Source organism: Coregonus clupeaformis, chromosome 6, assembly GCF_020615455.1.
Source record: "Coregonus clupeaformis isolate EN_2021a chromosome 6, ASM2061545v1, whole genome shotgun sequence".
Classification (NCBI taxonomy): domain Eukaryota; kingdom Metazoa; phylum Chordata; class Actinopteri; order Salmoniformes; family Salmonidae; genus Coregonus; species Coregonus clupeaformis.
This window is the reverse complement of record NC_059197.1, coordinates 34,843,785-34,855,050: the sequence shown is the minus strand read 5'-3', so window position 1 is coordinate 34,855,050 and position 11,266 is coordinate 34,843,785. Positions and strand designations below refer to the sequence as shown.

The 11,266-nt window shown below is 43.1% G+C and overlaps 1 protein-coding gene across 1 annotated transcript; it reads left to right on the top strand.

Moving 5' to 3' along the window:
• Positions 1–368: 368 nt before the first annotated feature.
• Positions 369–11,022, top strand: LOC121568469 (extracellular calcium-sensing receptor-like). The gene is made up of 6 exons (XM_041879000.2): positions 369–661; positions 7,503–7,797; positions 8,419–8,708; positions 8,949–8,979; positions 9,178–9,523; positions 9,798–11,022. The coding sequence occupies exons 1-6, from the start codon at positions 369–371 to the stop codon at positions 10,700–10,702; spliced, it is 2,160 nt and encodes a 719-aa protein (XP_041734934.2). The 3' UTR covers positions 10,703–11,022.
• Positions 11,023–11,266: the final 244 nt, after the last annotated feature.

Sequence of the window (11,266 nt, the reverse complement as noted above, 5' to 3'; positions counted from 1 at the left end):
GACTGTAGGGGAAATACTGTGTAGAGCCAGCATGCCAAGAGGACTAGACTGTAGGGGAAATATAAGAGAGGCAGATTGTTATTGTGTGTCTACTGTATGTTTATGTCTATATAAACCACTACAGTCAACATAGGGCTTACACTGGTGCATAAACTCTCTATAGCTTAAAGAAGCAGGACCTGACTGAGTGAGCAGAGCAGCCTCTAGCCCCTCCCTCCCTGACATGGCCATACCCACAATGTGATCCCCAGAGGAATCCCCACAGAGGAAGCCAGTGGGATAGTATTTAACTCGGAGTAGAGAGACAACCTGACCGACATGGGTCTGTGTGGCGCTGTGTTACCCCATACCTTCTACACATCAGGGGAATGAGTCTCTCTCCGGCTGCTGCTCTGGATCCAAGTCTGGCTGGTAGTCTGGGTCTTCTATATCTGGCTGTGGTGGCTAGTGGGCTTTCCTTGCTCTGGTCTGCCTCTGCCTCTGGCTCTGGGCTGGAGTCTGTCAGATGCAGGCTCCAGGGCACCCCTCGTCCTCCGGCGTTCTCCCAGGACGGGGACTTTGTCATCGGGGGTGTTTTCTCCATCCACTACGACATGAACACTGTGGAACACAGCTACACCAGCCTGCCTGAACCCCGGCAGTGCACACAGCCACAGGGACTGTGGCTGTGTGGGGAGACAGATAAACTGTTTATGATAGACAGAGAAACAATGTTTTTTTTTTTTCAATTTAAAGTTTTATTAAGTTTTCAATCAACCAACCAAACACATTCCACATTCACAGATGTGAATATATATATATTTTTTTAAATAATAATAATAAAAAAATTGTTTTATATATGTATATATATATACATACATATATATACATACATACATACATACATACATACATACATACATACACACACAAATAATAATTATAACAAAATTTAAATTATAGAACTTGCAGCAGCACTATCAAGGTTCTTATTAGCTATTTCCAGCCTTAGCTGAGATGACGAGCCAATAATTAGTTTTTAGGTTTTACAGCACCTTACACAACACGCATCTGCCCATCTCCCTGATTCCCCCATTCACTCTGTCCAATTTGAAATATAGTTGAGTAGTGGAGACCAGAGTCTATCAAACTTGGGCTGTCTCTTGTGGAGGTCATAAGTGAGCTTTTCAAGGGGGGAGAAAGTCAACAATCTGGTCAATCCACATTTTAAATGTAGGGGAAGTATTAGAGGCCCACAATAGAAGAATACATTTCTTAGCAAAGTATGTAATGGTCATGAGCAAATTTTCTCTGTCAGGATCAAGAACAAAGTCCTGCTGGGCATTAAGAAGATAGAGACACGGGGTCATATCAAACTGTACATCTAGTATTTTCTGTGCAGCAGTATGTATAGATTGCCAAAATCTGGCAATCTCTCTGCAGCTCCAAAATACATGCATATAGGTTCCACTTTCAGAGGTACATCTATTACAATTAGGAGAAATGTCTGTTTTCATTTTATGGAGTCTCAGGGGAGTGTAATAAAATTTGTACAAAAATTTGTAATTAGATTCTTTCATTTTTACATTAGTAGAGGAGCAGTATACCCTGTCGCAAACCTCCGCCCATACCTCGTCACTGATAGTCAGACCAAGGTCCTTTTCCCATATTATTTTCAAAGGAGTAAAGGAGGATCCTCCTTTCTCAGAAAGGAGTCTATAGATATAGGATATTTTGCCTTTAATGGATTGTGCTGTGACAAGAAGGGTTTCAACTTTCTCATTCAACTGAGTTCTAAACCTCCTCTTGGAAGTAAATGAGGAGATGACATGTCTAATTTGTAGATATTTAAAAAAATGGGATCTTGGCACATTGAATTCATTGCAGAGCTCTTGAAAGGATTTCAGTGTAGTGGTCTTCTGATGAAATAGGTCTGAAAAGGTCCTGATTCCTAGAGTATGCCAAAGATTAAAGTTGGCATCTCTCAGGGCTTTTGGCAAGTCTGGGTTGCCTACTATAGGCGAGTGAGAACATATTTGGGAGGAGATGCCCAAGTATTTCTTACAGTCCCTCCACGCTCGTAGGGTACTGTAAATCACAAATGTTTTGGCTATGTTGCCCACTTCACTAAAGTTATCAATGAATATAGTTGAGCTTAGTGGCAATGAACCACAAGATTGGGCTTCTATCTGGCTCCACGTTGACTCTTGTCTGTTTGTGAACCATGTTAGCATGTTGCGGATTTGGGCAGACCAGTAGTACAATTGAAGGGAGGGAAGGGCAAGACCACCCTTAGATTCAGGTTTGGATAGAGTGGAAAGCTTGATCCTAGGTTTTTTATTGCCCCATATAAATTTGGTGATGCTTTGGTTAATTGTTTTGAAAAAGGAAGCTGGGAGATAGCATGGGAGCATCTGAAATAAATAGTTCAGTCTAGGGAGGATATTCATACGGATTACATTAATTCTTCCTACTAAGCTAATTGGGAGGGAGATCCAGGTTTGGAGGTTGTTCTTAATTTGATCCAGGAGTGGAAGATAATTCTCTTTGAAAAGCCTATTCAGATCTGGTGTTATGAATATCCCAAGGTATTGAAACCCCTGTGTCTTCCATTGGAATGGGCATAGTGTCTTCATAGAACTGGTGAGTATAATATTGAGAGGGCAGACAGTGGATTTGTTAAAATTAATCTTATAACCTGAAAACGTGCCATACTGAGCAATTGTATCTAAGATGGGAGGAAGGGATTTCTCAGGGTTGGATATGTAGAGCAAGACATCATCCGCGTAAAGCGAAATCTTGTGCTGCAGGCCGCCTGCAGGAACACCCATAATACTTGGATTGCTCCTTATCAACTCTGCCAGAGGCTCCGCCCCCAACAAGTAGAGCAGGGGGGACAGCGAGCACCCTTGTCTTGTGCCCCGTCCCAAAGGGAATCTGTCAGAGTTCAGTCCGTTAGTAGTCACCATGGCATTTGGATGAGAGTATAGTGATTTGATCCATTTAATAAAGTTTGGGCCCATGTTGAACTTCTCTAAGACTGAGAACAGAAAGCTCCACTCCATCCTGTCGAACGCCTTCTCAGCATCCAGTGAAGCCAGCAGGACAGGGGTCTTCTGTGCGTTTACTTGATCAATAATATCAAAAAGACGGCGAATGTTATCAGAAGAGTATCTGTCTCTAATAAATCCCGTCTGGTCCGCTTTTATTATTTTGGGAAGAAGAGTGTTTAGTCTTTTGGCGAGCAATTTGGTGATTATTTTGTAGTCGAAATCCAACAAGCTTATGGGCCGGAAGGAGGAGCAGGATAGGGGATCCTTGTCTTTTTGAGCAACACTGTAATGCGAGCTGTGTGCATTGAGTCTGGGAGAACTCCGTTTTTGCAAAAATCCTCCAGCATTGGCATGAAAATAGGGCTAAGCTGGGGCCAAAAAGCTTTGTAGAACTCTCTGGGGAATCCATCTGGGCCTGGGGACTTGTTAGGTGGCATGGAGGTAATTGCCTCCAGGATCTCCTCAGGAGTGAAGGGGGAGTTGAGATCTTCTTGGTCGGTCTCTGATAGTTTAGGTAGCGAGATTCCCTCTAGGAAGGAGTGGAGTTCTGCCTCCGTGTGTTTTCTCTCAGAGGTATATAGTTTGCAGTAAAAATCATGAAAAGTTAAATTGATCTTTTTTGGATCATATGTGACCTCATCCTCTGCTGTTCGGATAGCCATAATTGTACGCTCTGACTGCTCTTTTTTTAATTGATAAGCAAGCAATCTACTAGGCCTATTGCTATACTCATGGTATTTCTGTTTAGTAAAGAAAACTTTTTTTTAAATCTCCCGAGTATAGTCCAAATTCAGTTTGGCTTTGGCTGCTTTAAGTTGACTCCAGGAGGTGCTGTCTGGGGATTGTTTATGTACTTTTTCACAGCGTTCCAGCTCCCTCTCCAGATCTAGCCTGTGTGCTTCCATTGCTTTTTTCTTAGAGGAAGCATATGCAATTAGATGACCTCTTAGTGTGGCTTTAGCAGCGTCCCACATTGTGGCCGGAGAAACAGGATAATCTTTGTTGTCTTGTGTGTAGTTGTCTATCCATGTAGTTACCAATGTATGGAATGCTTCGTTTGATAGCATGGAGGTGTTGAATTTCCAGCTCTTTGATCTCGGGATGTTTTTGCAGAGGTCAAAGCGGAGGTGGACAAAGGCGTGATCCGAAAGCGCTATGGGTCCGATTGTACACGTGGCTGAATTTATGAAACTCTTTGGGATAAAAATGTAATCTATACGGGAGTAGGTGTTATGGACATTAGAGTAGTATGTATAGTCCATAGCTGAGCTATTAGTCTCTCTCCAGATATCTATCAGTCCCATCTCTTTAGTAAGAGAGTTCAACATCTTTGCAGATCTAGGATTTGTGGTGGTGATTTGAGATGATTTGTCTAGGGTTGGGTTCAGGGTACAATTAAAATCTCCGGCCAACACTCCAAAGGAAACACAATGCTCATTGAACAGAGTTATCATTTTCGACATAAAAGCAGGAGTATCTGTGTTAGGGGCGTATATGTTTAAGATAGTAATTGGTTGCCCATACAGTGACCCAGTTATCAAGATAAATCTCCCCTCCGGATCAGATATGTTTTTGTCAATTATGAATGGAACATTCTTATGGATAAGTATTGCTGTACCTCTACTGTTGGATTTGAAAGATGAGAAATACACCTGTCCCACCCAAGCTCTGCGGAGTTTGGCATGTTCAGCATCACAGAGGTGTGTCTCTTGCAATAGCGCGATGTCTGCTTTTTCCTTTTTTAGAGCACATAGTATCTTTTTCCGTTTTATTGCATGGCCTAGACCGTGGCAGTTCCATGTCAATAGATTTAAGGTACTAGTCATCGTCATCGAACAGTAATCGAACTTTAGTGCAAGTCATCTCTGGGTAAAGGTGGATCGTAGTTACAGCTGCGTTCACATAAAAGGAAAATAAATGGTTTACATAAAATAACAATCTCTGAACACCCCAGCCGAGTTCCCAAACAACTCGACATATCCCGTTGGATCTATTACCTCCCCGCTCAGTCACAATTCTGTGTTCCAACAAAAAAAAAGACCGGGAACAGTTAGCAACGCACAACGTCTCCCCCCTCCCCACCAAAGAAATGCCTCATCCTCTCCGCCCGCATTGAGTAACTGACAACGTAGCCCCCGTCCAGACCACATTAAGAAAGGGAGAAAATAAAATCAATAGCCCAGCCTACATACAGTAGGCCTAAGTTATAATATTGGGCCTATCCCTCTCAGCTAAAGGAACATAAATATAGATTAGACGGCTATAATGAAATTTAGCAGGGCGGTGGGTCTTTGGATATCGGCTATATGTTGTCTTACCTCCTTTAGTAATAACAGTAATCGCATTAATCGCATTTAGTCAATGGTCCATTTCTCATTGACCGGGGTTGTCTTTCAAAAAACGTTTTGCCTCTTCGGGAGTTTTGAAGTGTCACAGGGCTCCTTGGTGAAGAATCCTGAGCTCGTTTGGGTATTTGAATCCCCTAAAGATGCCTCGGTCAATGGAGCATTTCTTCACCTCGTCAAACTCTCGGCGCTTTCGGCGTATTCCAGCTGACAGGTCCTGGAGTAAGGTGAGTTTGGCGTTTCCCCACTGTAATGGTGTTGGTTTTCGCGCCTGTAGGACTCGTTCCTTGTCGGTGAATCTCAGGAAACGTATGGTGATTGGGCGCGGTGGTTGTCTGGCTGCTGGTGGGGGCCTCAGTGCTCGGTGAGCTCTCTCGAGTTCTATGGGCCTGTCGGTGGACAGGTGGAGCCACTCGGGAAGTTTGTCTTGCAGGTAGCGGATCAGTGGCATGTCTCCCTCTTCTTTTTCGCCCAGATTTAATAGAACACAATTATTCCTTCGCCCCCTGTTTTCCAGGTCCTCTGTTTTCTCTTCCAGCTGCTCTATTTTTTTTTTAGCATATGCTATTGTTTCCATGGCGTCCGTCAATAAGTTTTCCGTGGATAGGATTCGCCCCTCTGCCTCGTCCAGGCGCCCCGCGTTTATGGTTATCTTGTTGTTTATGTCAGGCAAGGCATTTTCCAGGATTGTCACCTTGCCCCCTATCGCACTGAGCTGAGCGTTAATGGCATCTAGTTTAGTGTTGAGTTCTGTACGTTGGGATCTCAGCTCAGAAAAGATGTCTTCGACAGAGTGCGAGGTTGGCATTCGTTGGGCCTCGGGGGGGGGACGGGTCCTCTTTCTCCTGGCTAATGGCGCTAGCTTTTTCTGAAGCTAGCTGCTTCTTGGAGGCTTTTTCCGTCGCTAGTACTCGAGTCCGGGTAAAAATGTCCCCTGTAGTGTTGCCTTTTGAAGCCGCCATGACTTTTTGACTAAAGCTAAATGAGTTTAAACTTGAAGTGGAGGTAAGATTAGGAATTGGAAACTACTTGTGCGGAGCTCCTAGTTCATGTGGCCATCTCGTTCAAGGGTCACGTGATCTCCGAGAAACAATGTTTTAAAGACAAAGAAACCGAGTGTTTGTGTCATAGAGAGTAGGTAAAGCCTACTGTTACAAAGGATCACATTTTCAAAATGGAGGCTATCCTACTATGTCCTCAATTGCAGAATACAAATGTGTAGGCCTATAGACAGCGTGGAATATAAGGATAGATATTAGGCTGTTTGCCCTGGTAACTCTATTCAATAAAAATGCATTCTATAGGCTAGTTTACCATTTAGTCAAGAGGTGCTCACTCACCCATCTTCTATTTACAGTATGGATTCCCGTGAGTTGCGCCTCTCGCGCGCCATGGTCTTCGCTGTTGAGGAAATAAACAACAGTTCGGACCTGCTACCGGGTGTCACGCTTGGTTGAAAGACAGAGAAACAGTGTGTTTAAAGACAGAGAAAGAGTCTGTTTAAAGACAGGGAAACAGTGTGTTTAAAGACAAATAAAGAGTGTTTAAAATATAGATAAACAGTGTTTTAAAGACAGATAAACAGTGTTTTAAAGACAGATAAACAGATAAACAATGTTTTAAAGACAGATAAAGTGTTTTAAAGACAGATAAACAATGTGTTTAATTACAGATAAACGGTGTTTTAAAATCAGATAAACTGTGTTTTAAAGACAGATAAAGAGTGTTTTAAAGACAGATAAACTGTGTTTTAAAGACAGATAAACAGATAAACAGTGTTTTAAAGACATATAAAGTGTTTTAAAGACAGATGAACAGTGTTTTTAAAGACAGATAAAGTGATTTAAAGACAGATAAACAGTGTTTTAAAGACAGATAAACCATGTGTTTGTGTCATAGAGAGTAGGTGAAGCCTACTGTTACAAAGGATCATATTTTCAAAATGGAGGCTATCCTACAATGTCCTCAATTGCAGATAACAAATGTGTAGGCCTATAGACAGTGTGGAATATGAGGATAGATATTAGGCTGTTTGCCCTGGTAACTCTATTCAATAAAAATACATTCTACGTGCTAGTTTACCATTTAGTCAAGAGGTGCTCACTCACCCATCTTCTATTTACAGTATGGATTCCCGTGAGTTGCGCTTCTCGCGCGCCATGGTCTTCGCAGTTGAGGAAATAAACAACAGTTCGGACCTGCTACCGGGTGTCACGCTTGGTTATCAAGTGCACGACTCATGCTCCTCAGTCCTGATGGCCGTGAAAGTGGCCTTCCAGCTGGCTAACGGCCTGGACCCCATGTTTGATACCGGAGAACAGTGCTCGGGGTCGGCTACGGTGACAGCTATTGTGGGCGAGTCTGCCTCCACACCTACCATCAGCATGTTGCGCATCATCGGCCCTTTTGGCATTCCTCAGGTAAACTCCTGTGGAAAGAAATCATTCAGCTTCTTTTAACTTCCTGTATTCCAACATTAATCTCCTCTCTTTCAGGAAAGAGTTCAACTTTTAACTTACTCTATTCCAACTTTAATCTCCTCTCTTTCAGGAAAGAGTTCAACTTTTAACTTACTCTATTCCAACTGTATTCTCCTCTCCTTCAGGAATAGACATTTCTGTGTGAAATTATGTGGAGAAAGTCTGGAGAATGTTTGGAGGCATTTGAACATAGACTGAGGACTATGAGACTGGAGAACGTCTGGAGGCATTTAAACAATCTGAGGACTATCTTTCATAGGCTAGGTTGTTATGGGAGACCAGGGATTGGTGTCACACTTTTTACTCATGTATTTCTCAGCACCAGTATGTCTTATTAAACTATTTTCAACATGAGTAGAATGACCAAGGTCTTGGGTAGAAATGTGTATCCTTTTCATTCTGGCCTAATGAAAAACAATACATTTGCTTTTTATTATTAATGTATCCCTAACATCATACTACATAGCTAAAGGGAAAAAATAAGGAAGTAGCCTATAAATGAGACTTGTTTGGCCGACATTATGTTCTTTTTCATGTTTTCGACTGTCTGTTTTTACCTAGGTGAGCCACTCATCCACCTGTGCGTGTCTGAGTGATAAGAAACAGTTTCCAACCTTCTTCAGAACCATCCCCAGTGACCAGTTCCAGGCTGCCGCTCTGGCCCGCCTCATCAGATACTTCGGCTGGACCTGGATTGGGGCGGTCCGTTCCGACTCCGACTACGGTAATAACGGGATGGCGGCGTTCCTACAGGAGGCACAAGAGCAGGGCATGTGTGTGGAGTACTCTGAAGCCTTCTACCGTACCAACCCACTCAGCAGAGTGCAACGGGTGGCCGACGTGATCCGCAGGTCATCCATGATTACTTGTGAACTTTTCATTCAAACAAAAGCAAAACCATATTTGTAAAAGATGCTATTGTTATTAATTTCTCTGTTTTCCCAAAGCTGACCTGTGAGACCAACACGATTTGCATATTTCAAGCATGACAAAAGTGTTGATTAATACTGATCTTCATGTTCACTTCACTGAGACATTCAATGAATGACAAACATGACAAGCATGTTTTATGTTTTAATCATGTTCCCCAGCTCCACAGCCCGGGTGGTGGTTGCATTCGTAGCCTTCCCCTCTCTCCATCTCTCTCTCCATCTCTCTCTTCCCTTCTCTCCATCTCTCTCTCTCTCTCTCCACCTCTCTTCCCCTCTCTCCATCGATCTCTCCCTCTCTCCATCTCTCTTCCCCTCTCTCCATCTCTCTCTCCATCTATCTCTCCCTCTCTTTCCTCCATACTTTCTCCCTTGCCCTTCCAACCCTCAGGTCCTGGAGAGATTGAGGAGGGTAAACTTCTCCCGTAACGGGTACCAGGTGTCTTTCGATGCCAACGGGGACCCAGTGGCCACCTATGAGCTGGTCAACTGGCAGATAGGGGAGAGTGGGAAGATGAAATTTGTGACAGTGGGGCGCTATGATGCATCCCTGCCCCCTGACCAGAGGTTTCACATCGAGAGGGAAATCCCCTGGGTAAAGAACAGTACACAGGTGCTTGTGTCAGTGTGCAGTGAGAGCTGTCCCCCAGGCACTCGTAAGGCTGCACAGAAAGGAAAGCCTGTCTGCTGTTATGACTGTATCCCATGTGCAGAGGGAGAGATCAGCAATAACACAGGTAGGCCTATAGGAATAGTTGGCAGATAATGTGTGGTCATTTCTGTCATTGTTTACTACGTAGTGGTTTATTCATATTAATAGCACTACAAAGGTAGTGTCTATCAATCACGTTCATGTTCTTATTATCTTATGTAAGCTGCACAGCAATTCAACATTCTTTATTGTAAACTGCCCATGTGCAGCATTGTGGGACATGTATTTGTATGTGTAAATAAATAAAACCTGAACCTGCTATTATTAACATTTGATGTATGTTGTTTTGTCCTGGTCAGATTCTTCAGACTGTCTGATCTGTCCTGAGGACCACTGGCCCAACACTGAGAGAGACCGCTGCGTCCTCAAGCCTGTGGAGTTCCTGTCCTTCCACGAGGTTCTCGGAATAATCCTGACTGCCTTCTCTGTGGGCGGGGCTTGTCTGGCCATCTCCACGGCAACCGTCTTCTACCGCCACCGAACTTCGGCCATCGTCAGGGCCAACAACTCTGAGCTGAGCTTCCTGCTGCTCTTCTCCTTGACTCTGTGTTTTCTGTGTTCTCTTACTTTCATTGGCCGGCCCTCTGAGTGGTCCTGTATGCTGCGCCACACAGCGTTTGGGATCACCTTCATCCTCTGCATCTCTTGTGTTCTGGGGAAAACAATAGTGGTGTTGATGGCCTTCAGGGCTACAATTCCAGACAGTAATGTCATGAAATGGTTTGGGCCTCCACAGCAGAGATTGACTGTAGTGTCCTTCACGTTTGTCCAGGCTTTGATATGCACTCTGTGGTTGGTCCTGTCCCCTCCCTTCCCCATTAAAAACCTCACTACCTACAAGCAAAGGATCATTCTAGAGTGTGATGTGGGTTCAGCCATTGGTTTCTGGGCTGTGTTGGGGTATATAGGACTCCTGGCTCTCTTGTGCTTTGTGCTGGCTTTTCTGGCTCGAAAGCTGCCTGATAACTTCAATGAGGCCAAATTCATCACCTTCAGCATGCTCATATTCTGTGCAGTCTGGATCACCTTTATCCCAGCTTATGTCAGCTCTCCTGGGAAGTTCACTGTAGCTGTGGAGATATTTGCTATCATCGCCTCTAGCTTTGGGTTATTCTTTTTATTATTTGTTCCAAAATGCTTTATTATTCTGTTCAGGCCGGAGAAGAACACCAAGAAAAACCTTATGGGGAAGAACACATTGTAACATTCAGTGATATGGTATATCATACAGTTAGGTAGCACGACTCTGACATAGATTACCAAGAATTTAGCAGATAATCATTGGTAACATTGTAACTAGAAACATGACACAGGGTCACTTTGGATATTGCAATGTTTTGAGTTATTGTTCAAATCTAGAGTGTTCAATCTAATTTGACCAGCTAAATGATGTGGTTAGCAGTAGCCTACAGAGTGGAACCACTTCCATGTTGTTTGTAAAAAAATATGTATTCCTTTATGATTTGATATAACATTGAAGTGCATGTGTTCAATTGCTATTTTAATTCATCATATGATGTATTATAACAGTATACTACAATAAACATGTTCAGATACATCTGTGTCTTGTCAATGATTTGCTTGGCCTGTCAATCCACATTTGTTAGATACCTTGTTTTTTTATATTCATTATATTTTATTAATTACAGATCACATACAACCAACTTTATCACATTATTCCAAACACTTCCACCCAGTGTCCAGTAAGGGGCAGTCTTCTCATGCAAACATCAACTACTAGAACAGTTGATTTAGTAATTAGGACACA

What these genes read in the sequence shown, in the direction of transcription:
- LOC121568469 (XM_041879000.2), top strand. Translation starts at nt 369, where the DNA reads ATGAGTCTCTCTCCGGCTGCTGCTCTGGATCCAAGTCTGGCTGGTAGT. An exon ending in TGCACACAGCCACAGGGACT is followed by an intron (nt 662 to 7,502) that starts GTGGCTGTGTGG and finishes TTCTATTTACAG; the next exon opens with TATGGATTCCCGTGAGTTGC. An exon ending in GGGTGGTGGTTGCATTCGTA is followed by an intron (nt 8,980 to 9,177) that starts GCCTTCCCCTCT and finishes TCCAACCCTCAG; the next exon opens with GTCCTGGAGAGATTGAGGAG.